Source organism: Camelus ferus, chromosome 5 (genome assembly GCF_009834535.1).
Source record: "Camelus ferus isolate YT-003-E chromosome 5, BCGSAC_Cfer_1.0, whole genome shotgun sequence".
NCBI lineage: Eukaryota > Metazoa > Chordata > Mammalia > Artiodactyla > Camelidae > Camelus > Camelus ferus.
This window is the reverse complement of record NC_045700.1, coordinates 97326917-97353471: the sequence shown is the minus strand read 5'-3', so window position 1 is coordinate 97353471 and position 26555 is coordinate 97326917. Positions and strand designations below refer to the sequence as shown.

The 26555-nt window shown below is 56.0% G+C and overlaps 3 protein-coding genes across 9 annotated transcripts in view; 1 reads left to right on the top strand and 2 right to left on the bottom strand.

The window, feature by feature from the left end:
* The window catches only part of THAP4 (THAP domain containing 4), a 32795-nt gene extending 25296 nt beyond the window's left edge, over window positions 1-7499 (top strand). For all 3 annotated transcript variants that reach the window (XM_032480784.1, XM_032480785.1, XM_006181830.3), the window contains one exon: window positions 7255-7499. In XM_032480784.1, the coding sequence (XP_032336675.1) occupies window positions 7255-7374 (120 nt within the window). In that variant the 3' untranslated portion in view covers window positions 7375-7499. The remainder of the gene's footprint in view (window positions 1-7254) is intronic.
* Window positions 7500-9776: 2277 nt separating this feature from the next.
* LOC116663842 lies at window positions 9777-14809 on the bottom strand. Of its 3 annotated transcripts, XM_032480780.1 has the most exons (3): window positions 14283-14809; window positions 13785-14027; window positions 9779-9917 (listed from the first exon to the last, which is right to left on the bottom strand). In XM_032480780.1, exons 1-3 carry the CDS (start codon window positions 14771-14773, stop codon window positions 9821-9823), a joined length of 831 nt encoding a protein of 276 aa, XP_032336671.1. In that variant the 5' UTR covers window positions 14774-14809; the 3' UTR covers window positions 9779-9820. The 3 variants fall into 3 exon arrangements, with proteins under 3 accessions (XP_032336669.1, XP_032336671.1, XP_032336670.1); XM_032480778.1 differs by having other exon boundaries at window positions 9777-9917; window positions 13785-14809; XM_032480779.1 differs by lacking the exon at window positions 9779-9917 and adding an exon at window positions 11706-13181 and having other exon boundaries at window positions 13785-14809.
* Window positions 14711-26150, bottom strand: BOK (BCL2 family apoptosis regulator BOK). 3 transcript variants are annotated; one of them, XM_032480781.1, is made up of 5 exons: window positions 26012-26150; window positions 25269-25520; window positions 22405-22533; window positions 16580-16743; window positions 14711-15537 (listed from the first exon to the last, which is right to left on the bottom strand). In XM_032480781.1, the coding sequence occupies exons 2-5, from the start codon at window positions 25489-25491 to the stop codon at window positions 15412-15414; spliced, it is 642 nt and encodes a 213-aa protein (XP_032336672.1). In that variant the 5' UTR covers window positions 25492-25520; window positions 26012-26150; the 3' UTR covers window positions 14711-15411. The 3 variants fall into 3 exon arrangements, with proteins under 3 accessions (XP_032336672.1, XP_032336673.1, XP_032336674.1); XM_032480782.1 differs by lacking the exon at window positions 16580-16743; XM_032480783.1 differs by lacking the exons at window positions 25269-25520; window positions 26012-26150 and adding an exon at window positions 23451-23890.
* Window positions 26151-26555: the final 405 nt, after the last annotated feature.

Sequence of the window (26555 nt, the reverse complement as noted above, 5' to 3'; positions counted from 1 at the left end):
CTTTTATAGTTAGTCTTTTGTGCCCTGACTTAACATTTTTTGACTAAATGCAGGCTTTCACCTGCATTTTCTTCAGGAATTTTTGTAGTGTTCCGTTTTACCTCAAGGCTTATGATTTCGGAATTTGCTTTTTTGTATGGTGTGAGGTAGATGTCAAAATTTTTAAATTTTTTCCCATGTAGATATTCAGCTGAGTTGTTCCAGCACAATTTTTTGAAAAACTACCCTCGCTCGTTGATGTCTGTAGGTGTCTTTTTTGACAATAACTCATTGGACCTGTGTGTGTCTGTCTGTTGCTGTCCAGGCCTGGTGCTCGCTCAGCCTGCCTGTGCAGCGGCGCAGCCTTGATGGCTGTAGCTTTGCGCTAATCCTTGAAACTGGATTATACTAAGTTGCCCCATTTTTTCCTTCTTCTTCCAAAATTGTTTGGCTATCCAAGGATCTTTTGCATTTCCATATGAATTCTGGAGTCAGTTTGTGAGCTTCCAGAACAAATTTCATCGGGATTGCTTGAACTCGCAGGTTAACCTGGGGAGCGCCGTCTTGGGCAGGCTGCCTTGTGACCCAGGGTCAAGGCAGGTTTCGGCATCTTCTTAGCTTTCTCCCACTCTGAATTGCTCTGCAGTTTTCAGTGTGCACGTTGTACATGTATTTTGTTAAGTTTTTCTAGTTCATGGTTTTAGATGCTGTTACAAGTGATTTTTTGGTTTTTCCAGTTTGCTGCTAGTATGTAGAAATAAAACTGACAGTTGTAGTTTGATCTCATGTCGTGTAACCTTCTATTCACTTACTTACTTCAGCAGCTTTTAGCAGAGCCCTCAGGACTGTCTGCGTAGATGCTCATGTCGTCTGCTGTTTCATCTTGACGCCACTGGACAGGACCCTCGGTGTAATGCTCAGTGCAGGGGGTGGCAGCAGACACTGCCTTGCCCTCTGTTCTAGGGGAAGGCATTGTGTATGGTGTTGGCTGTAGGGTTATCAAATTACATTTCCTCAAGGTTTTAGTTTGCTAGTTTTTAGTTTTTCTAATCATAAATGGGTATTGCATTCTGATACGTGCTTTTGCTGTCATCATGTGATTTTTCTCCTTTATTCTCTTAGTAATGGTGAATTATACTAACAGGTTTTCAGACATTGAACCCACCTCACATTCTTCAGATTAAACCCCATTTGATTGTGACGATTAATCGTTTTTATGTTCCTGGGTTTATGTATTATCAATATTATTATTTGTTTTTCTCCGATTACTCTGAATTTAATTTCTTCCTCTTTATTTTTTGGCTTCTTAAAGGGAAAACTTGGGTTGATGGTATTTACGCCATTTTTATTTTACAGTATGCCATCTGAAGCTGTATGAATTTCCCTTCAAGTCCTGCGTTAGCTGTGTTCCACAAATATTAACATACTGTGCTTTTGTTATCTCCTAGCTCAGAATATTCTATTTCTCTGATGATCTTTTTCCTTTGAACACTTATTTAGAAGTATGTTGCATATTTTCCAAACACTTGAGGATTTCCTTGCTATGATTTCTAAGTCAGTTCTATAAAGCCCAGAGAACATGGTCTCTGAGAGTTATTTTATGCCCCAGAGTATGGTCTAAATTGGTGAATATTTCATATGCACTCAAAACAAGTAAGTATTCAACAGCTGTTGGGTGTAGTGGACTGAAAATGCCAGTTAGGTCGGACTGATTGATAACGTCCAATTTTCTATGTGCTAGATGGTTGGAGGGGGCAGGCAGGTGGTTCTGTCTGATTTCTGAGAGGTCTTAAAATCTCCAGTTTGACTGAGGGTATTTCTGTTCCTTTCTTTGATTCTGTCTCTTTCTGCTTCGTAGCTTGGAAGCTCTGTTATTTCAGTGCATGCATGTGATGATACACATCATGTTTATGAAATGTTCCCTTTATGGTGGCAATAGTATGCCTTGAAGTCCGCTTGCCCGGTGCTCCTATCATCACACCTGCTTTGTTATGCTTATTGTTTATATGGTATTTCTTTTTTTTTAAATTTTTATTTATTTTTAATTGAAGTATAGTTGACTTACGATGTTGTGTTAGTTTCTGGCGTGTAGCATAGTGATTCAGTTTTACATCTATATACACATTCTTTTTCATGTTCTTTTTCATTATGTTATTGTAAGATATTGAATGCAGTTCCCTGTGCTGTGCAGTAGGACCTCGTTGTTTATCTGTTTTGTATGTAGGAGTGTGTATCTGCTAATCCAGAGCCCCCAGTTTACCCTTCTGCCCTTCCCGCTTTGGTAACCGTAAGTTTGTTTTCTGTCTGTGAGTGTTCTGTTTTGTAGATAAGTTCATGTGTGTCATTTTTTTAGATTCCACGTACAGGCAACAACATATTTGTCTTTCTCTGTGTGACTTGCTTTACTTAATATTTTTTTTCCTTCCCTTTTATATTCGGCTTGTCTCTGTATTTAGAGTACACCTCTTGTAGAGCCGTGCTTTTTTTTTCTCTAATCAGGAAACTGTATTTGGGGGAGGAGTGGTAATTAGGTTTGTTTTAACAGAGGGACTGAGGGTTGAGCCCCGGACCTCATGCATGTGCAGCACACACTCTCACTGCTTGAGCTACACCCTCGCCCAGAAAGCTCCGTGTTCAGCCAAGCATCGGTTGGTTATGTTTTTAGCACAAGTGTTGGTGTGAGTGACTAGGCGTCCACTGTCTTGATTGGTCTGCTTTTGTTTGTTCTCAGCATTGTTCCTTTTTGTTCCTTTACTCTGTTTTTTTGGGGTAATTAAATACTTCTAGCATTCTGTTTTATTTCTTTTATTAGTTTAATTGTATCTTTTTTTTGGCCGTTGCTTTAAGGCTAACACCACGCATCCTACATTTATCAAAGTCTGTTTACAGTCAGTGTTGCACTATTTCCACGTCACTTGTGTAATAACCGTACAGCTGTGTAATTCCAGTTATCCTTTCTTTTGTGCTGTTGTCAACAGAACTTTTCCGCATAAAAGGTACACACGTACTGTGAACCTGCTCACTAGCTACCTGTGCGGCACACAGGCAGCTGACTTGGAAGGCCATGACGGTGGGTGGGGCGAGTAGCCCCTCAGTCAGGCTCACCCCCGGTGTTCCTTCTTCTCCTGCTGTGGGTCTCTGTTTCCCGTGGTGTACTTCCCTTCATTCCAGACCTGCACTCGTGACATTTCTTGTAGCTTAGGTCTGTAACATTTCTCTTGAGTTTATTTTACCCCCAACTTTTTGTTCTTTTCCAGTCTCTTGTTTGTTTGTTTTTGTGGGGGGAAGGTAACTAGGTTTACTTACCTAGTTTTTTTGACAGAGGGACTGGGGGTGGGACCCAGGGCCTTGGGTGTGCTGAGCTCCCTCCACCACTGAGCTCCGCCCCCCACATCTGAACCTTTGTAAGTGTGTGCTTGAGTGGTGGTAAGTGTACTCACATTGCTGTAGACCATCATCATTATCCATCTCCAGGACTCTCTGACCTTGTAAAACTGACACTCTGTGCCCCTTACAGAATAACTCCCTTCCCCTCTCCCCTGGCCCCCACCCTTGTGCTTTCTCTCTGTGATCGTGACTGCTGTGGGTGCCTCACGTAAGTGAGATCATACACTACTTGTCTTTTTTGCGGCTGGCTTATTTCACTCAGCATCATGTCCTCAAGGTTCATCCGTGTTGTAGCACACGTCGGAATTCCTCTCCTTTTTAATGCCAAGTAACATTCCACTGTGTAGGTAGACCTCTATCATGGACACCTAGTTGCTTCCACCTTTTAGCTACTGTGAACGATGCTGTTATGAACATGTGGGTACAAATACCTCTTCAAGGCTCTGCATTCAGCCACTTTCAGTGTGAGGTGGTGTCCTGTTGTAGTTCTGATTTACGTTTCCCTAGGATGAGTTGAGAATCTTCTCATGTGCCTTTTGGCCATTTGTACATCTTCTTTGGAGGGTATTTAATTGAGTTCTGCATCAGCAGGTGTGGGGGTCTTAAAGCAGTTTCTCTACATTGTTCCATTGTCTTCTGACTTCATTGTTACTGTTGAAAGTCAGCTAATCCTTCATGCCTACACGCGATTTGTCTTTTTTTCTCTGGTCATTTTCATGATTTAATCTCTGTCTTTGGATTTTGGCCCTTTCCTCGTGGTCTTCCTGGGTGTGGTTTCCTGTGTTTATCCTGCTGGGTCCCCTCAGATGTTGGCACCTGTAGGCTGCTTTTCACTTTTCTTCACCTGTTTTCTCTGTTATCATTCAATTTGATAGTTTATAAAACTGACTTGTTTTCAGAGTCACTGGATGTCTTCCGTCTCCAGTTTGCTATTAGCCATGAGGTGCATTTTGCACCTTCCTGTCTCTGCCTTTACTCAGACGTCCCGTCCTCTGGTTTTCTTTCCACTGCTCCCCCCCACCCCCACCAAGGACGCCCTGCCCGGGCCGCACGCGGAGCAGTGTGCTTCCCCTGGGCGTGTGCAGCGAGGGGAGCGTGCAGCTCGCCTACAGTAAGGGCTCACGTTGTGGTCAGCATGAGCTCTCTTCCTGTGCCTCCGGCCCCCATGGCCCCTTGACCTGCCTGTGGGGGCTGAGCTGCCAGCTGCTGGGCTTCTCTCCAGCATGAGGCTCCTGGTCACCCAACGTCCTGAGCAAGCTCCACTCGGAAGTTTCAAAGGCAGACAGCTGCTTCCGGCCCCTATTCTTTGCATGAGATCTGTCTGTGGCTCAGGTGGACCCTAGTCCTGGTGGTCGAGCTGGCGTGGCTGACTTGAGGTGCTGCCCTGCTGTCACCAGAGGCCCCCAGAAAGGTCTGAGTGATGTCGTGCACTTTAAACTTTAAATCCTTCCAAATAACTTTCTTTTGAAGAGGAAAATAGAGCAAGAAATTTCACCCAAGGGGCCGCAAAGCCCAAAGGACCCTAACAGGGGATTCCTGAGGAGACGGGGCAGTGGCCCGGCCTTTGCTCCGTCTCCATCAGTCACGGCGTCTCTGCGCAGGACTGTCCCCCTCCTTGCCACCGAGTTGCTGGCTCGGGAGCCAGATGGCTGTTGCCGGCCGCTCACAGATTTTGGTGCAAAGAAGCAGAGCTGACGGCCAAGGGAGAGGCCGCCCTGGGCCCCTGCGCTGATGTGGGTTTGAGTCCCCACGCTGAGGGCCGGTGCTGGATCCCTGCTGGAGGCGCATCCCCAGCGTTAGGTGTTGAGAGGTGACTGTGGCCTCAGCACCTGTCATCTGGGTTCCTTGTGGGAGCTGAGTGTGGTCGCCCCCCCCCCACCTTGGAAAGGCTCGTGGGGTGAGGGTCCCCACCTGCAGGCCCCTGGGGAGGTGGCCCCTCTGCCCCACCTGGGATCCATCTGCGGGTGTGGAGCCAGTGGAAGCGGGGCACGTGGGGCGCTTCGTTTTTCTCCACCCCTCCTGTGTCCTTCCCAGAGTGGTTTCTAGCGAAAAGGCTTGTCTGTTTTTAAATGGAATTCCAGAATAGGTAACGTGGAATCGAAGGAGCAGGTACCGTGTGAGACTGTCCCCTCCGCACGGCCTACTGTCCCTCTGCCCTCGGTCCCGTCCTTTCTGCCGGCTGCACGTCTCTTCCCGTCCTCAATGCTGGCCCTGCCGAGTACATTTCCTGGACGTTCGGTGTAACATGGTCTCAGGCCACCTGGGGGCTGTGGCAGGAACCTTAGGGCAGCACTTCGCAGCCAAGAGCACGGGCCCCGGGCTCAGGTGTCTCCTGACGTGCCAGGTCGGGGTGGAGCCTGAGACCCTGCATTTCCAGCCGCCTGTGGGCGATGCTGGTGATGCTGGCACGCAGAGCCCCTTTGAGTGCCCCAGGCACCCCTCCTGCCTCCTCCGCTAACCGCACCCTCTGAACCCCACCAGGTTGTGTAAATGGTAATGAGCATCTTTGTTGTCTGGACTTGTGGGCAGCTGTCCAGACAGCTGCTCCTGGCTGCTTTCATCTGCCCTGCACCTCTGATTCTCTTGGGCCGTCTTCCTGAAACCCCTGAGAACTGCCTCTCTTACTTCGTTTAAGGGTGGGGAGTCCTGCTGGTGGGGAGTTGTCTGAGTTTTTGTCTAACGATGCCTGTGTTTTACTTTCACTTTTGAAGGGTATTTTCACTGCACCTGGAATGCTAGGGTGACGATTATCTTAATCACTTGGAAGATGTGAGTCTGTTGTCTGCTGCATTCCATCCTTTCCGTTGAATGTTTTGAATTCTGGACATCATGTGTGAACACCTGTAGCCGACTTGAGGCTTTGTGTGATGTTTTCTCCCACCCAGAGTGGTTCTCGTGCTTCTGGTGATTGGTCCAGGAAGGGCAGATCCTGTTCATTAGAGATGGAGCTGTTTTGAAACTGGACTTTCCAGACTGCTTCTGGTTAACTCTTACTCCTGGGGTGCAGCTCTGCTGGGCCCCCACCTGCAGTCTGGGGTGGTTTTCCGCGGTCCCTCCTTCCAGACGGGCTCCAGTTCTAGAGTGTCTCCCATGTGTCATACTCCATGGCCCGGGGGCGCCCAGCTGGTTCTCCCCCTACCCCGGCCCCGTTCTGTCCCCTCAGCCTCCAGGTGGCCTCTTAAAGTCACACCAGCCTTGGGATGGACGGTTGCTCCAAGCTGGGTCTCCCCTCTGCCCTCCCTTCTCTCTGAGACCTTGGGCCTTTTCGCCTGGGTGGCTCTCTGATGCCCTTAAATAGACTCTGAAATCTGGCTTCTCTGGTTTTTCCTCCACTGGAGGGTTTGTCAGTGACGGAGCAGCTGGCTGTGGCCTATCCGCACACTGTGGGTCCCCGGTGGCGACCACTGCAGGTGGCCCTCTGCTGCCACTGTGCTCTCACTCTGCTCACAGACACTTTCTCACTGGGGGCTTGGTTGCTACGGGCGTGTATTCTTATTGGAAGTCGCTGCCTACTTTGTTCTGATGACTCAGGTTCCAAAAGTGCTGTTCCTGAGTTTTTCGAGAACACATTACATCAGTTCAAGTTGCAGAGCGAAAGTGAGATAGAGGAGGCGGCAGCCGAAGGTCTGCTCCTGATCCAGATAAGGCAGGGCCAGTTCCTGCTGGTCTCCTGGGAACAGCTGAGGGCAGGGAAGTCGGGACACCCCTCCGGCCATGGGCCGTGTCTGTCATCCGCCAGCAGGGACACTGCAGCTCACAGGCCTCTGATGTCTTAAGTGACATGTTGCAGCCACTGCAGGATCGCCTGGCCTGTGGTGGGACCTCCGCGGTCATTGGATCTTTGGAAGGTCAAATTTAGACATTTTGTACTTGTTTTGTTCTGCTCAGATTACGCGAAAATTCAGACTGAATTCTGAAGGCAAACTTGAACAGACGGTCTCCATGGCGACCACTACCCAGCCCCTGACGCCGCATCTCCACGTCACCTACAAGAAGGTCACCCCGTGACCCCGGTAGAGCGTCTGGCCTGCGTGCTGACACTTGGGCTTCTCAGTGGCCAGGGCGGGGGCGGCACGGGTGTTCCTGGGACGGCAGAGCAAACCAAATAAAAGGCCTTTATTTTTATGGCGGAGCATTTTGAATGTTGTTGCTTGTGCGGACTCTGCGTTCTTTCATCTTCTAGTGACTGTTTTCCAGAGTCTTTCCCTAAAACATCAAAAGGGGGTAACTTTTTTTCTTACTCTTTCTTCCTGCAGTTTTGCCGACATCACAGGATTTCTAAGTCTACAGTAGAGTGGACGATCATAAGCAAAGGACGAAGGGGCTGCAGGGACAGGGCATTCCCCAGACGAGAGGGTGGCTGGGGACTTAGCGTCATTGTGTGACTTTGCTTGTTACTCTGCAGTATAATATCCCCTTCATCTGTCTATTTACCGCACCTCACACCTCACACCTCACACCTGCCCTCCTGCCTGCATCCTCCCCGCCCCGCCCCCCATCTCTTCTGCGTCCTTTAGTCCTTCATCTGGAGCATGTAAAGCAGATTCCAGACGGAATGCCATTTATCCCAAGTGCTTCAGGATGCGTGTAAAACAAAGCACTGCCTTTTTTTTTTAACTTAAAAGAGAGCTGGTAGTAACAGGGTTAGGAAGTCCTTTTATTTGGGGTCGGGGGTGACTAGGTTTTCATTTATTTATTCATTTATTTATTTAATGGAGGGACTGGGGAGTGAACCCAAGACCTCTTGCATGCTAGACACGTGCTCTACCGCTGAGCTCTACCCTCCCCCCAAAACAAAGCCTTTTTCTTTCTCTTAGCGCAGTATCAGAAGCCTCACCAGGAACATAGTGTCCCCTCCAGCTGTGAACCTGTGACACCAGACAAGTTATGTGCCTCAAAGTAGCAACAGTGGGAGGGAACGGAATGAATACTCCCTTTCCTAGAAGTAGGCAAGAAGTGGCAGGTTCTGAGCAAGTCCCAAACCTCAGGGCTCCAGGTGACCCTCCTTGGCTCAGTGTCTGTCCTCCAGGCCCACTGGGGCGGTGGTCCTGCCCCCAAGGCTTTGCTGGGTGCAGCCCACACTGCAGCTCTCCTGGGCTGGAGTCATGTGCCCACAGCTCTCCCCAGGCTGGGAGTGTGCACCAGCAGCCTGCCCATCCAGGTCACCCTAGTGGGGGCTCTCTGCCATGGCCCACCCTTGTAGGGCGTGGGGCTCTGCCTGGGGCCTGAGCCTGAGGCTGCAGGTGGTTCCATCCTTCATGGTCTAGGAAATGGAGCCAGGCCCCTGTGGCTCTTACATTCTGCACACTGGTACCTTGCGAGTGCCAGTCCCTGATGCCACCAACATTCATGGCTGTGCCCTCCAGAGGGGCAGCCACCCCTGCCCTGGGACAAGAACATGGGGACAGAGCTGGATCCTCAGCTGGGATGGGAGGGGCACCCCCACGATCTCCCAACTGTCTTTGAAGTCATTTTTCTTGTCCTGGACCACAGTCCCTGGCTCAGCTCCGTGGGTGACCAGCCGCCCCTCTGCTTGGCTACTTCGCTCCTCCTGGCTGGTCTGTACTGGCCTCCTTGTCAAGTTTCGCCACGCCTTTCCTGCTCTCTCCGAACAAGCTGTCTCCTTACTGTCAATACCCTTAGGCTGAGAATTTTCCAAAATGCTAAGCTCTGCTTCCTTTTGGGTAGTAATTCTGTCGTTAAGTCTTCTTGTGTTTTACTCTAAGTGCTCAAGAGAAACAAGGCCCCTCGCTGCCTCAGCACTGAGACTTTGCTTGGAAGTTCCCTCAGCCCAGCAACCAGTTTCATCACCCGCAGAACCCTAGGTCACAGGCAGTTCCGCCAAGCTCTTCGCCTCTTTTTGACAAAGCTTATCTGTGACAGTCAGTACAGGGAGCCCTCACTAAAACAGTGAGGCGGCCAGCAGGGGTGCACCCACCCAGTCCACCGACGTCAACACAGATCCCAGAGGACAAGGCTCCCTTGCCTCTTGGGCCAGAAGCCACAGGGGGAGGAAGGAAGATTTTCTCCTCGCCTGGCAACAGCCCAGCCAATGAGAGGCTGTCACAACTCGGCCAATGAAAATCCACCGTACTTCCAACTCTGCGTTTCCTCCAGTGGACCCTTTGTTTACAGCGGCCCTCCCAACCTCCCCCTCCGTTAGAGTTTCCTCTTCTCTGTTCTACCCCACTTGCGTGTGGCTCACCATATTGCCTGTCCTGTAGTGCAGTTCTTCACTGCTCTAAATAGTCCATTTTGTTGGTTAAAAACAACAACAACAACAGCAACAACAAAACTGGCTGTTGTATGGTTTTAGATGAATACACCCGTATTTCTACCAGCATTCTGTTCAGGATTACTTGGGTCTCTAGGAACCTAGACTGAGGCTTTCTCTACGTTCTCTTCTTTCTGGGTCACCAGAGCCCCCATTCATGACAGTGCAGGCTTTGCACCTTCAGACTCTTCCACCTTCCACTTCCAGAGCCACTTCCACATTTTCACATGCGTGTTGCTTCATGCTGTCAGCTTTCTGACTCAGTCTGTTCAGGATGCTGTAACACAAATGCCAGACTGGGTGGGTTATAAATGACAGAAATTCATTTCTCACAGTTCTGGAGGCTGGAGCCCAAGGTCAAGGCACCAGCAGATTTGGGTCTGGTGAGGAGGGCCCGTTTCCTGAATTGTGGACAGCTGCCTTCCCACTGTGTTCTCCCGGGGGAGGGGGGGTAAGCTAGCTCTCTGGGGTCTCTGCTCTAAGGGTGCAAGCTCCAATCATGAGGGTGGAGCCTGTGACTTAATCAGCTCCCAGAGGCCCCACCTTCTCATACTGTCACCTTGGGGGTTAGGATTTCAACGGATGAATTTGGGGCAAAACATACATTCAGACCATAGCACCCACCCGGGGAGCACAGAGGCTGGGGTCGGCTGTCTCTGCTGCTGGACCAATACTGAAAGGAGCTGGGAACATCAAGGAAGCTCCACTCCCTCCCTCCTCCTGCATCCCAGGCTCCTGCCTGCTCACTGCTGGGAGGGCCTGGGAGGGCAGCACCCAAACCAGAGCATCTGTAGGGTGGGGCTTAGAGCCAAGAGATGAGGGGCAGACACCTGACCTGGTCATCTGGTCACCTTCCACTCTCCTCCATGCCACGGACTTGCTGGGAAGCCTGTCACTAGTCCTGGAAGGAGTCCCCAGTCTGGATTCTGGATCCATCTGGGTCCCTTGTGTCCAACCTGTGCCTCTGCCCCTCTATTTCCTGTAGTTGGAGGTTGGATCACACTTTCCAGTTCTTCCTGCGCAGCATAGGGTGCCTCACAGCGTCTGCCTGTCTCAGGTGGGGATGGCCTGACCCTGTATTCTCAGTTCCCCATCACCACGGGGACCCCGCCTGACCACCTTCCCCTATCAGAGCTGCAGAGTAGCCAGCTTCTACTCTGTCCCCACTTCAGCGTCCAGGGGCTGAGTTCTCTCGGAGGAACCCCCCACCATTCATTTAGGTCTCATTTGGTTTCTCTGAAATAAATTCACACCAAAAAGCCAGCACAAAAGTTAAATTCTCTGCCTCTGTCTGTCAGTGGTGAGTGGGTGAGCCCTGGGAACTCGCTCGAGTGGCAGAGGGGGTCGAGCTGCCCCTCCCACTGCACCAGCTCCCCGCTCCTCCTCCTGCCTTGCTGCCGGCCCAGGGCTTCGCGTGTGTTTGACATGACCCAAGTCAGGCTCAGTCTTCTGTGACAGCCAGCAGGTGCTCACACAGCCTGGAGTTGGCTGGATGAAGCCTCTGTGCCCCCGTCCTGGCCCAGAGCCCCCCTTCCCTTCAGCGAGGGTGGGGTGAGGGACCACCATCCCTGATGTGCCAATCCTGGCCTGCCCCTCCACTTCCTGTCCCCTCCCTGGGCACAGCTGGAAAATCCTTCCATCATTTATCTTGTCACCCATTTCATCTGGACTGTTTGAGGTAACTACTTTCGCATGGGACATACACATTTTTTATTACTGTATTTCTATTTTGAAGGGGTCATTAGGTCTACTTTTTTATTATTATTAGGGGTTTTGTTGGGGTTTTTTGTTTGTTTGTTCAGTAGAGGTACTGGGGATTGAACCCAGGATTTCGTGCATGCTAAGCCTGCGCTCTACCATTTGAGCTATACCCTCCCTCCCCAAGGGATATACACGTTCTTTAAGAAAGAAAAAAAGCTATGCATCCACACCGGTGTTTCCCATTCAGATTTTAAGTTTACAGTAAGCCAGAAAGAGAGGAAAATGCCATATGGTATCACTTATATGTAGAATCTAAAAAAGGACACAAATGAACTTATGCACAAAACAGAAACAGACTCACAGGCACAGAGAACAAAGTAATGTTTACCAGGGATAAAGAGGGTGGGAAGGGATAAATTAGGAACTCAAAAATTGCACCTCTTGCGGAGTGATGGAAATACTGGCTATCTTGATTGTGGTGGTGTTTTCACGGGGGTACACATCTATCAGAATTCATCAAATTGTACATCTGAAATATCTGTAGTTCACTGTACAGGAACCATACCACAATAAAAGTGTTTAAAAAATGTTTTCATTTACAAATTTTTTTACTTAAATTCTTGGATTTTACCTCTTTTAAGATGAAAACTTATTTAACATTATTTGCTTTATTCTACAGGACACATATTTCATAATAATAATTTGTCTTGGGGGTATGCAATTAGGTTTATATACTTATTTCCTTATTTTAATGGAAGCACTGGGGATTGAACCCTGGACCTGTGCATGCTAAGCACACGCTCTACCACTGAGCTATACCCTCCCCCACTATAGTATTTTTATTAACAATAAGACTACTGGTTGAAGTTTGATTTTTTTTTTTTTTTTTGCTATTGTTTTTACAGCTTTCTCATTGAAGATACAAAGTTAAAATATAGTTTGGAATCAGGGAAGAGGATAGCTCAGTGGTGGAGTGCCTGCTTAGCATGCACGAGGTCCTAGGTTCAATGTCCAGTACCTCTGTTAAAATAAATAAGTAAATAAATAAACCTAACTACCTCCCCTAACAAAACAAAAATAAATAAAATATAGTTTGGAATAATTGGTTTCTCTGGGTGCTTTATGTCACCAACTTGACATAAAAACCCATTCGTTTATTTTAATTTCTGCACATTGACTGTTGCATTAAGTTCGCTTTACTTATGCAGAATCTCCCACATGGCCTGATCATTGAACCCGTAAAGCAAGTCAAATTTTCTCCCTGTGGGCGTAGACCCAGCCGTGGAGCGTGCTGCCGGGCGGCCCTGCCGCAGCTCATCCACAGGTACCCTGACGCTGGGCATCAGCGGTGTCTCCAGTCTCTGCTAATCACATAACGCCATGACGGATTACTTCCTGCACATGTCATTTTGGACTTTGGCCTGTGTGTCTCTGGGGTAGACTTCTAGAAGCAGAACTGCCAGGCCAGGGGAAATGCCTGTGTGACTGTCCGGGTTCTGCCCCTCCCCTCACACGGGCTGCCCCCTTTGGACCCCACAGCGAGGGGCAGGGTCCCTGCTCCCATCAACCTGATAGGTGGGGAGTGGGTCCTGGGGGAGCTGAGGTTTGCATTTCTCCTTCTGTCTTTCTCTTCTTGATGTTTTGAAGCTGATGAGCTCTTTTGAGTTATAAATATTAACCCTAATATTCCTAAGTTTAAATTACAATCTTTCATGGAGGTGAAGTGGACTGTTACAGCATGAAGGTCACCACTCTGAAGTGCACCAGGGTGTTCGGCTGACTGGCACCTGGAGCACTCGCAGCACCGTGCGACCGTCACCTCTGTCAGCTTCCAAAGTGGCTGTTGCCCCCAGAAGAAACCGCATCCCTGTTAGACAGTCACCCCACTCTCCCTACCCCCGCCCGTGACGACCACTACTGTTTCCTGTCTCAAGTTGTATTTTTGAAAATGTTAAATGTTATAAACTTCTTTTTCCTGTGAGTGTTTTGTCTTTAATCATTCCTGGATTTTGAATCGCATTGAGGAAGTTTCTACCCACTTAACAGTTACGAAGAAATTCACCCATTTTTCCTAACACTTGTTCCATTTTTACCCTTTCTTTGATCCACTTGGAATCTGTCTTGTGTCTAGTGTGACGTGCGGGTTCCCGGTCATCACAGCTTTGCTGACAGCCAGCCTTACCCACTGCGTCAGGGGCTGGGCCCCCAGGCCCGGGCTGTGTCCGGGGCCTGCCCTTGCCCAGCGACAGACGCAACGCAGCACCGGCGGTGCAGCTGCAGGCAGGCCCAGACCCTCCTCGTTTCTCTTCTTCTGAAGGGCTTTCCTGGCTGTTTCTGCCTTTCTTCCCCCCTCATGTGAACTTCATAATTAGCTTCTTTAGATCCAGAGGGGAAAATCCATTCTGGTACTTTCTTGCAGATTACGCTAAATTTGCAAACTTACAGAGAATGGGCCTCTTCAAGAGATGGCTTTCCTTTTATCTGCTCCGGGCTAGGGCGTGTCTGAGGACTGTTCAGAACCCCCTCACCGAGGGTTCGCGCTTTCACTCCGTTTATGCCCAGGGACGTCTCTTCCTGCTGCTGTTGGAAACGTTCGTCCCCGCCACAACTCCTACCCCAGCACGTGTGAGGACTACCCATCTCTGCCGCTTCTCTGAATTCTCTCCCTGTAACATCACCCCTGACGCTGGAAACACACCAGAGGGCTGACCGGGAGAGCGACAGGAAGCAGGGGCGCGGCAGCCCCTTCCTCTCCCTTCCCGCCCTCCTGCCGACTTCCTTCCCTCCCTCCACCGGCCAGGCTTCCCGCTCCTGGGGTCCCCTCTCCCAAGCAGCTCTGGGGAGGCCAGGCCCTGCCCTCGGGGAGGAAGCCGAGGACAGGGCCCCTGTGGGGGTGCCGGGGCAGGAGGCGGGCCATGGGGCGAGGGGAGGGCCGCCGCACCTGGTGCACAGAGGCCTTGCGCTGGGGACTCCACACCAGGGGGCCGGATGGGAAGGCAGCCAGGGCCTTAGCACATTCTGGTCACCCTGGGTCCTACAGAAAGGCAAATGGGGCAGGGAGGCCAGGTCCTGGCCCGCCCTGCGGTGGACCTGAGGGCGGAGGAATGACTGAGGATCATGGAGAGCAGGGCTGCCCGTGTGCGTGAGTGTGTGCATGCGTGTGGCAGCGTGGCAGCACACTTGCGCGTGTGGGAGCGTGTGCACGCGCATGCGTGAGTGCCCCACTGCGGCCCAGGGAAGCACAAGGCAGCCCCAGTCAGGGAGGACCCTGGGGGGCTCTGCTCCGTGTTTCATCACGTTAATCCTCTGCCCTCTGTCCGGTCCCTGGTGTCCTAGGAGGACAGGCGCAAGGAAAGCAGACAGGGTTGCTCTCCGTTTACCATGAAACTTTATTGGGACCGAACACACACACACACCGTCCACCTTGTTCATGGACGCTGGTATTCATCGGTCAGGTGTGCGGCCTGGAGCCCCCCACCCGGGTCCCTGCCCCACGAGGGCCCTGCCATGGGTGGAGATGCACTCACTCCAAAAGTGGATGCAGCAAACACCACATGAGCCTTCTGCTCTGTTCGTGGGGTCAGGAAGACCCCCCCCCCCGCTCCTCCAGCCTTGGCAGCACCAGAGTCACCTTCAGGCCAAGTGTCCAGGGCCCCATGCCCATGAGGACCGAGGCCGGCTCATGTCCTGATGTGGTCCCTACACGGACGGGACCCCGGCATCGAGCGAGAGCTTCCTGTTCCTGGCTGCTTTCCTCTGGGGCCTGGGAGGTGACCCTGACTTTCCGGCTCTAGAAAGAAGGGGACAAGCTGGGGTTGCAAGAGGGGAGCAGTGGGGAGCGGCCCCCTGTCGGCACTGAAGCCCAGCTCCAGGCCCAGGGAAGCCCCCCTCCCAGTCCCCCTTCCGGAGGGCCTGGGTCTGTGGAAGAGGGGCTCAGGGCAGGGCCTCCAGCTTTGACGCAGGGCTCCGAGGGTCTTCCTGGCTGGGAGGGGGTGGAGGACGATGCTTTCGGGGGCCAAGGGCCTCTGGGGTTGGGGGGCCGGGTGGCATCCTCTGCCCAAGACAGCAGCTCATCTCTCCGGCAGCAGCATGAAGAAGGCAGCCTTCAGGAAGCGGCCACAGCTGCAGAGCACGGCCACAAGCCAGTGAGAGCGGAGGCCGGGGTCGGTGCTGACCACGCACTTGAGGACGTCCGTCTGAGAGGGAAGAGGGGTCGGTCAGAGAGTGGAGCGCCCTGCCCGGGTGTCAGCTGGGTCAGTTCAGGGAATGCGCGAGGCCATTTAGGGAAAGCGTGTGGTCCAGTCTGGACGGAAGGCTCCACCCAGCTTGGGACCAGACCCAGCAGGAGACTCAGTTGTGGGAGGGAGGGAGGGAGCTGGCCGGGCCAGCAGGCAGGACACTCCTGAGCAGGAGGGAGCCCTCTGGCCCCCAGGACAGGACTCCAGTGTCTCCAGCTCAGCCACCTGCTGACTGCCCTCTGCTCTCAGGGGCTGCAAACACCCTGGTGTCCTGCTGCGGGCACTGTGCAGCCTGGGTGGCAGGAAAGGATAAATCCCTCAGCACAGGAGCAGGAACTGAGCTTTCCAGAAGCCCAGTGCATGGCCGCTCCTTTCTTCCTTATTTCTTTCTAGTCCTAAGACATGACACATTACCCCTGCAACCCAACCTTTGGCCAAGGTGTCGAGCATCCCTGTGCCCAGCCCCAGCTGGGCTCCAGGACAGGAAGGCAGGGTGGGACAGAGGGTTGCCCACAGCCACGTGAGTCATCCAGGAAACAGCACCCTCCCTGCCCAGGGCTGCCTTCAGCTGAGACTGCAGCCCAGCGGCCCACTGACCTCCACCCATGGCTGCGACCTCAGCAGAGGGCTGAGCTGTCGCCCTGGTCAGTGGGGCCACACGCCTTCGCCCACCAGCCACTTTACAGAGGAGAAAACAGCTCTCCTGTGGCCTCCACGCCCGGGACCAGGCACACAATTGTGGGCAAGGAGGCAGCGTGGTGCGTGACTGTGACAGCAACCCTGCAGGGGCTCTGGGGCAGAGGGTTTTAGCTGTGGAGTCAGGGCCTGGGGGGCTGCAGGGAACAGGTCCACCCTGCAGCTGGTCTGCAAGGACCCCTGGCCTCATCCCTCTCCTGGTGTCCTTGTTCCCCTCCTCCAACCCCACCACCCCATCGCTGCCAGCGCTCGGTGTTCGACTATTGCCCGCCTTCCTGGCACCCTTGCACCCCTCCCCCCTCACCCATCCGCCGCGCCTCCGCAGCCAGGTGGCCAGGGTCTTGCGCACGAACTCCCCGAGGCAGTCGACGAGGGCATGGACCATGGCAGGCTGGGCCTGCCGCACGCAGTCCACAGCCAGCCCCGCGGCCACGGAGTACAGGGACACCACCTTGCCCCACGTGATGCCTGCAGGGGGAGATGGACGCCGGTCAGCAGAAGGCCACCAAAGCACAGCTCAAGTCCAGCTCGCGTGGTCATGTGCAGCCATCTCACTGATGACTGGGGTCGGCACTCAGGGGGCCAGCCCCACCCACAGCCACAGCTCCCCACCAGAAGAGATGCTCCATCAGCTTGCTGCCCACCCTCACAGGAGGTTCTCAGGCGAAGATTTCCTGAGCCTCCACTCCACACCTGCACACCTGTATGCCTCTGCACCTGCACACCTGTGCCAGAGCCTAGTGATGACCCTGCCCAGCCCACCGTCCACTGGAGGAAGTGGTGGAACAGGGAATAGGAGGTTGAGGGGAGCTGATGCCAGGTGCGATAAACAGGAGGTGGTGTCACGGTGCACCTGCCCTGGCTTGTTGTCCCCTGATGGCCCGTAGGGACGGCAGGGTGTTTTCCATATAAAGAGGCTGAGGCCCTAGGAGGAGCGACCTCCCCGACCACTAAGCCACTGAGAGGCAGAGCTGAGACGGAGCCGGCCCGGGACGACAGGCCACCTGGGGAAGAGCGCTTCCCTAGCAGAGAAAGAGATCTCGTAAATCAAAGAGAAAAAGAGAGACCTCTCAGGTAAACACAGAACATGAACAGCCCACTCACAAAACAAAGGTACAAATGATACACTAGACGAGTGAAAAGGGCTCACCCTCACTCACACCCAGAGAAGTGCAAGTTAAGGGAGATGTAAAAACTGCAGCCTATCAGGTTAAAAATCCAGTCACACAGCGGGGACCCAGGCAGCCCTGCAACCCGGTGACTGACGGGGAAGGGCTGGCGGGCACTCGGCAGCATCTGTGGAAGGACTGAACACAAGCAGGCCAGCGACGGCGCCTGCGGGAAGCGGCACCTTCCAGAGCAAGTGTGCTCCCAGCCCACCTCCAAGCCACAGCTGGACCACCTGTTACAAGAGCACAAGTCGGCACGAAGAAATGCCTGTTCACCAACATTCACGGCAGCCCTGTTCACAGTCAGCGAAGGTGGAAATGACAAAAGACACAGTGAATGAAAAAGCAAAACGTGGTCTGACCGCACAACGGCATCAAGGAGGAAGGCCACGCTGACACCGGCTGACCTGGGTGAACCTCGGAAAAGTCACGTTCGGTAAAAGCAGCGGCTCCAAAGGCCACGTGCTGTGCAGGTCCATTCAGACCAAATGTCCGGAACCGTCAGGCCCATGGAGACAGAAAGAGACCAGGGAGGGCTGAGGCCGGGGGCTGGGGCGTGGACGCGTGACGGCGGCGTGATGGCGGGTGCTCCGAGTTCTTCCGGGAGACAGAGAAGTGGAGGCTGCGTGGCACTGCGTGCACCACTGCCACCAAAGTGTTCGGTGGAAAATGCTGACTGTGTACACCAGACACTAACACTGTAGATCAAATCTTCAGTAAAAATGTAAGAAAAATGCTAACTGTATGTTATGTGAACTTCACTGCAATGAAAAGAAAGTTTAACACCCCATAAATCAGGCCATGTCACTCCCCTGCTTAAACCCCTCCTGTTACAGTCACTTCCCGTCTTCTAAAATGAATCCAAGACTGAGATCCCGCCCGAGCAGGCCCCTTTCCTTCCCCCGCTCCCAGCCTCGAGCACGCTATTCCAGCCCCACGGCTGCCTGTGGTGCTCGCCCACCCCCGGGGTGGTTCAAGGTCCTCCCTCCAAGTGCCACCCAAGGCACAAGGATGTCACACCACACTCCCCGTTTACCAGCTGCTCCCAGCACCTGCCTGGTGGTGGGCTCTGTTCTGCCCACGGCAGGGCCCTTGGCACCCAGCAGGCACCCAGCACCACCAGAGGTGAAGGGTCTGCAGAGGAGGGTGGGACAAGGAAATGATGTCCAGATCACCCGCCATGGGATCTGCAGAGAGAGGCTGGCTGTCGCCCGAGGGGACGTGTGCCCGCCACAAGCACTGGTCAGGAGGCTGCCCGCAGGGTGGTCTCCAGGGGCGGTGTCCTGTTTTCTTTGAGCTCTTCATGTTTTCTTTACTTTTTCTGGAGATACAATCTTACTACCATAAATTCATCCTTTTAAAACGTGACATCCGACCTTTTTAGCATATTGACAACTTTGAACCATCTCCACTGTCGAATTTCAGGATATTTCCATACCCCTGAGTCCCTGTCCCCGGGAGCATCAGGCCCCTATTTCCTGGCCCCTAGAAACCTCTGATCTACTGTCTCCCTGGAGGTGCCTGTTCTGGATGTTTCATACCAGCAGACTCACACAACACGCCCCATTGTGTGTCTGACTCCTTTCTCTGAGCAGAATGGTTTCAAGGTTCCTCCACGTTGTTGGGTCTGTGGGCACCTCACTCCTTCCTGCCGCTGAGTCACATACCATCACGTGGGTGGACCGTGTTTTGCTTATCCATCCATCAGGTGATGGCACATGGGGTGTGGCCCTTCGGCTGGTACAGATGCACTGCTCCGAACGTTCGCGTCCAAGTCCTCGTGCGGACACCTGGCTTCACTCTCCATGGGCAAGACTGAGGAGCGGACCTGCAGGGTCACGTGGTGGCTGCATCAGGTCAAACCACTAGAGAAACTGACAGACCGTCTTCCACCGCAGCTGCACCTCACCCACACTTGGGGCTCTCTGGCTTCCGGGCTCCAGCTGTCCCGTGGGTGTGAGGCGGGGTCCTGGTGGGGTCCGATGCGCATCTCCCTGGTGACTGAGGTGCTGAGTGCTTCCCACGCACTTACCGCCCATCTAGACGTCTTCCTTGAATAAACGTCTATTCGGAGCCTTCACTCATGTTTAAATGAAGCTGTCTTTTTAGCACTGATTTCTAAGATTACTTTATCTTGCGTATTTTCTGATCTTTAAGCGATAAAATGTTTTATTCTTGTCATAAGAAGGAAAAAATAGAAACACTTGCCAACTCTCAGTTTTTCCACTGAAGGGAAGTGAGACACCCCTTCAGCGAAGATGCAGCCACAGCCAGGGCAGGTGAGGGAGCTGCCAGGAGGAAGGGGGGGAGGTCCAGCCTGGGGGTCAGAATGTGTGAGGTCCAGCTGCTTGGGAGAGGCCACGGGCGGAGGGTTGGGGCCTGCAAGCATCTGATGGCGGGAGCTCGCCTTGTGGATAGAGGGTCCGTGGACACTGAGGCTGGGATGGACAAGGAGACCTCAGCGGGCAATAAGCAGGAGGGTGGGAGGGGCAGCCCCATGCTGGCCAAGTGGGGCGGTCTGAGGGCCAGTTAGCAGCAGAAGCGAGTGGACCCGCAACACTCTGCTCCCTGGAGCTTGCTCCTACTCCCTTTCCCAGGGGCTCCGAGGTCCAGAGAGGTTAAGAAACCATATGCAGGTCACACAGCCCACACCAGGGCAGGTGGGGGTGTGGAGGCTGGCCCAAGAAAAGGGTGACAGTGCTGGGGGGTAGGGGTGCTTGAACATGGAGGGGCACGTCCTGCTCCAGAGATTTAAACCGACCTCTTTACAAGTGAAAGAACCGAGCAGCCTGTGCCCATTCATGGCGGCCACACGCTCCTTCGTGCCCCTTCCCTCCTCTCCCTCCCAGGCCCTGCCCTGTCCTCCCAGAACCCAGAGCCCTCCTGGGCACCTCTCAGGCCCATCCCCGCACTGAGAGGGCTGGGCAGGCAAGGGTGGGTGCTTTGACCCACCCCCTCCTCCCCGCCTGTCCCCTGTCCCCTGTCCCCTCTCCGCACACCCGCCACCACCCTGGAGCCTGGCCCCCCTCCCCATTCAGTCCCAACCACCAGCAGGGCCAAGCTGCATTCTCAGAGGTGACCCTTCCTTTTAAAGCCAGGCCTCATCTTGTAAACCAGCCACCAGCCTGACAGCCCGGAGACAGACACGGGCGGCCACCCACGCGCCGGCGTCAGGCCGGGACCAGGAGCCCAGGGAGGCCTGAGGGCAGCTGTCAGCCCTGGACGCCCGCTGTGCCCTGCTTCCTTCCTGGGCCCCACCCCCTCGCTGCCTCCTCCACTGGCCCTGCCTGAGTCACCGCGAGGGCTGCTCCCCACCGCCACCCCCCACCCCCAGGCCCACGTCAGGACTGTCAGGCCCACCCAGAGCCCACCCGGGCCCTCCCCTGGGACGTCCTGGCCATGCTGACTGCTGACAGGAGGTCAGTGCTGACCCGGGGCTACCCGGGAGGAGGGGACTCTGCATCCAGTGGTCCCATGCCCCCTCCACACTGGCCACAACCAAGGGAGGCCTAGCTTGCCAGGCCCTGCTCGGCCCCCAGTTGTCTGGCCTGCCCACCAGGGGTCGGAGGAGCCTCCTTGGGAGAAGACCCTGGAGATCATACAGAGAGGTCAGAGGAGCTGGGGGTGCGGCAGCCACTCCACTGAGCATCCTTTCTTCTGCAGGGGACGGCAGGGGGACGGCCCCCCCAGGGCATGGGCTGTTTTCAGGTGACGGGGACTGGGGCTCCCCCCAGGATCCTCTGCTCCAAAGCCCTGCCCTGCTGCTGTCCCAACCATCCCACAGATGAGGAGAGGCGAGGGCTGTGCTGGAGTCACACTGCTGGTCAGGGACAGAACAGAGCCGCCTCACAGGCAGGGGCTCGAGGCTTCCCTGCTGCCTGGGGCCTCTCCTCCTCCTGGTGGCCCTCCCCACACTCGATGCCACATGGCCACTCCTACCCCCACACCAGCTGGGCTGGCTCTAGGGCCCCCAAGCCCCCTCCCAGAGGGCTAGGACTGGGCGTCACAAGGTCCCCGGGCCAGAGCAGCACCGTGTGGTGCCGGGAAGCCACCTGTGGGACCGGCAGATAGACAAGCTGCTGCACTCTATCTGCACAGGGGTGGGGCCAGGGTCACCTGGATGGCTGGCAGGGCCTGGCATCTGCTACGGACCAGGTCGCGGGAATGAGGCGGCTCGCCGAGCATGGGGCGCCAGAACAGGGCAGGGGGTCACAGGTGGGCAGGTGAGCCCAGGGAACGGGAGGGGCTTCGTGGGGGGTGCCTCCTAATGCCTCCCTGAGCCTGGAGGCACATATGCAGACAGGAAGCAGCGGGAGCAGACATCACCTGCTCCTGGGGCACAGACGGAGGCTCTGGAGATTCACAGGTGAAACAGGTGTGTCGCTATTCCCAGTGACGTCCCAGTGAGCCACTCCACCGGGACTCACACTCCAGGGCCTCCCTCTCACCCACATGGGGCTGTTCTGTGACTTGCCTCTGACCAACAGAATTTGGCAGTGACACTGTGACTTCTCAAGTCATAAGAGCTGGGCAGCACCTACCTGCGCTGCTTGGGACCTGGAACCACGCTGTGAGAGAAGCCCAAGCCTCGGAGGCCACGTGAGGATGCGTGCAGGACAGCTCGGCCCCAGTGCAGCCAACAGCTGGGACAAATCGGCAGCCTGCGACGTGCAGCCCAGCCAGGACCTCAGGTTCCTCCAGCCCCAGCTAATGCCTGACCAGAACTGCACGAGAGGCCCCATGCCAGCTGCCCAGCGGGCCCACGGTCTCAGACCAGGGGAGGGACCATCCATCACCGTCTGAGTTGCAGTTTGGGGCTGGTTTGTTACACAGCGGGAAAGCATGTGTCGGCGCTGGGCGGCTCCCCTGTGAGCCCACCCAGTGCTGCAGCCCTGCCCTGACCCACAGACCGTGGGCCAGTCGGCGCTGTGGGCACCTTGGCATGGACGTGCAGGCCTACCTGCAGAGAAGATCTGGGCCGCCACAGCCAGGAAGGCGTCAGTCACTACGGTCTCGGACTGCAGGGAGATGTTCAGCTGGCGGGCCACGTTGCGGTAGATGCTGGGCCGGATCAGCTCCAGCTCATCCGCTGTGTGGACACATGGGAAGACCAGCTGTGGTCACACAGGCAAGGAGCAGCCCACCGCTCGGCCCGTGGTCACAGCTGACCTCCCCCCCTGCTGAGCCGCCATGATCCCTGACCTCCCCCACCAACACACCACCCACCCCACTTGACACCCCGCCCACGGCCCCTGGGGACAAGACCAGGGAGGTACAGTGGGCACCCCCAGACCTGCCTCTGGGGCCTGCCCCTTCTGACAAGCCAGCCACGCCTCCCCCTCCCACTCTGGGCAGAGCCGGCTGGGCCGGTGGGGCGGGAATCCCAGGCCATGCCTGATCGGTGACTCACAGCCCACAGCAAGCTGCCCAGGCGGGCAGGCGGCAGTCTGACGGCAAGAGGCCAGAGCCCAGCATGGGCAGGGACCACACCGGCGACCCCACACAGGCGGGTCGCCCAGCCACCACTGCCTCAGAGGGGTGTCCTCGCCCAGGACCCAGCAACACTCGGTGAGCCAGGAAGTGGAGCCCCTGCCCTGGGCCACCGGCACCACCCAGGGACAAACCTGGGTTCCAGGTGCCAAGCAGGGGCATCCAAGGGGGCGGCCACACTCAGCAGAGGGAGGCCCTCTCAGGGGCCCCATCTGTGCGCGCACTCACTGCCCTGGCAGTGCTGTGCCCGGAGTCCCACATGCCCAGGACTGGGAGTCCCCCAGCCCAGCCGCTTCTCCAGCCAAAGCAAACAGGGAAACGCCACCGCCTGGAGGTCCCGCAATAAGGGTGCTGAGGCGCCCCTGGGGCCAGCTGCACTCCATCTAATTAAGACCTGGAACCAGGGCAGAATTGAGGCAAGGCTGGCGGAGTGATGCGGGAGGAGGCCTGAAAATTCCCAGGGCTTCCCACGCATAGACCCCAGGGGCTCCTGGGGACTGGCCCCAAGAGACTGACCGTGGGGACTCGACCTGGGCTTCTTCCTGTTTGTGGCTGCCCTGGGAGCTGGGTGTCTGTGCTGAGGAGGGGTTGGGGTATGTTGGGGCAGGGTCAGGTGGGGGTCATGCTGAGCAGCTGCAAGGGTGGATACAACAGACGACATGAATGAGAACACTTTGGGGCTCCAAGCCATCTCCCTCCCAGGCCCGTTAGCCGTCTGTCAGGCACTGAGCCCCAGGGACTGGCCATGGTGAAGCCGGACGTTGGAGAAGGGCCTTGAAGGCCTGGCCCCCTGAGAGGAACAGCACGGGGGCCCTTGGGCCCTTGGCTCGTCCCTGCTCCCTGAGCCCTAGCCAGAAACGTCCCGAGCTCTCAGGGTCTGATGTCACAGCTCTGAGGGGACAGAAGCCAACCGGCCTGATAAGCAGAGCCCGAAGCAGGACTTCAGACAAGTTCAAACAACAGAGACCCAGGGCCCCGCTCTCAGACGAGGAGGTGGAAGCTGTGGGGGCAGTGTCACAGAGCAGGCAGGGACGGAGGCAGGACTCCCTCCTGCCCACTCCAGCAGTCCCAGGCAGGGGGGCTCGCAGGAGGCCAGGAAACCATATTCTCCAGGGCCCTCTAGAACACTCCCCCAGTGCTGTCCCCACAGCCCAACTGGAAGAAATGGCAGTGGGCCCTGACCTCATGTGAGTCCAGGCACTCTGGACCCTTGGCTGGTCCCCAGCCCCGCCTGCTCTCCACACCTAGAAACCTCTCCCCTGTCCCAAGGTCAGTGGGTACCACCCTTGCCAGCAGCCCTCTGTGCTGGCCCCACGGCATCTGTGTGTCTCCCCCACCACACTCCCGGGCAGGCCAGGGCTACACACTCCTGGGCAGGCCAGGGCTACACAGCCCTGCTTCCAGGGACAAGCAGACACTAGTGCCAGGCTGAAGAGGCAAGCATCCCCCTTCATGGGGCGTTTCCTCCAGCCCAGGATCCAGGGCTAGCCTCTTCCCGCACTCTGCCTGGGGAGCCACCGGGTAAGGGCTCCAGTTATACCACCAAGTCCCCACCATGTGCACACTCTGGGCATGGCACTGGATGGATTGGGCGAGTACAGCCTCAGTCACGGTGGTGAAGTGGACTGACTGAGTCAGCTGGACTGGTCCCTCCCTCTCTGGGGTCTTTGGAGGAGATGGACACAGTTACTGGGCTGTGTGACCCCAGAAACAAGTACCCCCGATGTCTACCCAACAAGCCATTCAAGTGAGATTTTTGGCTACCCAGCTTCAGCGGGGGTTCAGCTCTCCTGGGGCACTCAATTTCCACAGGGAGCCCTAGGAGAGCTCCAAATTAAGAGGAAAAAAAAGCAGGATTTCAGCCAGTAACTGCAAGGATCTATTTTCCAAAACAAATATGGGGACACGTGGTCCGACAAAGGATTTTTCTGTCCAGCTGAGTACAAGGGTCACTCTGAAAGTTCAGCCACCAAAACATTCTTCTTCTCGGAGCTTTCTATCCTTTATGGCCAGAATGCCTGGAATCCGGACTGAGCAGGCCAATCTGGGGAGGTCTGCCGGGTGAGCAGGCGGGTGAGGATGACCAGGAAAACAGAGGGAGTGGAGGCAGCAAAGGACAGCGCGCTAGGCTCCTCCTTCTCCGGGCACCCCGGGGCCAGCCCCCTCTCTGCACCGAGGCGAGACTTGGGGCTTGCAGGGACGGGTGCTGGCCGGGTCACCCGGTGGGCGGGCCACTGCGGGGACAGCTGTACCCTGAGGCGCAGCGGGCCCCGCCCCAAGGACCAGCTCGGGAGGGGCAGCCTGGGGACCCGGCCCAGCAATGCCCGCACTCACCCAGGCGCAGCAGCACCGCGCACACCTCGGCCAGGCGGCCGCCGGGCGCGGGCGCGGCGCGCTCGGGCGCGCTCCAGGCGAGGCCAGCGCGCAGCAGCCGCGCGTGCACGAACTCCCGGCCGAGCGCCTTGGCCTGGGCCACCAGCTCCTTGTCGGTGGGCGAGCGGTCAAAGGCGTCCATGATCTCGGCGGCGAAGACCGAGGAGCGCCGCAGCACCTCCATGGCGGGGACGCGGGCGGGGGGCGCCACACCTGCGGGCAGACACGCTCAGCCGCGCCCGGCCCGCCGCCCGGGCCTGGCTGGCGGAGGGGAAGGCCGGCCGCGCTGGGAGGGGAAGCGGCGCGGCGTGCGCCGGGATCGCGTCCGCGCGCCGGGCCGGGGCGCACAGGGAGGCAGGGCCGGGCGCGGCTCTGGGGAAGGGCTTCGGCCTGAGGCGAGTAAGCGTTCTGTTGTGCCCCAAATCTTTAGAAGCACGGTGACACATTCTTTTCGATTCTGAATTCACTCACAAAGATCCCCCCGGCTGCCAGGGATAGGAAGGACAGCGGGGAAATGGCAATTTGCTCTGGGGCCGCCGAGCCCGCGCTCGAAGACGAGTGCGGGGGCGGCGGAGGCGTGAGCGGAGGGCACGGCCCAACCTGCTCCTCCCAACCAGCCGCAGCCAGGACCCCAGCCCGGCCCCCCATCCCGGGCCACCCACCTCCGCCCCTCGCCGATCCCGCAGTGCGGCCCGCCCGCTTACCTCTCCTGCGGCATGTCGCGGGCGCGGAGGCCGGGGAGGAGCGCTGGCTTCAGAATCTGCTGGCCGCCGTCTCCGCGGATCTGGATCCTTCCATTCAAACCGGCGAGGACGCGCGCCCCGCCCCGGCGCCCGCCCAGTCCACGCCTGAGCTCGGCTGGAGCGCGGAGTGCGCGGGGCCTCAGGCGCTCCGGGGGCCCCGGCGGCGGCGGCGGCGGCGGCGTAGGAGGCGAGGGGATTGCGGGTAGCAAAGCGCAACTCTCCGCCGGCGAGAGGCGAGGCTTGGGGCTTTGCCTTCTAAGGAAAAGGCAACCCCCGGGGCGGAGCCGCGGCCAGAGCTTCCCCGCTGCCTCCCCGCTTGAGGAGGACCCCGCGAGTTCCCGGTGTGCGCCCAAGGAGAACCACGGGCAGGAGCAGGTCCCGCCTGGCCGCCTGATGAGGACCTAGCTCTGACACCAGCCACCGGGGTTCTCACCCGTAATTATCTTACGGATTGCAGAGATTCTTTACATGGTCTGGCTACTGTGTCCCTGGTCTGACACATGGC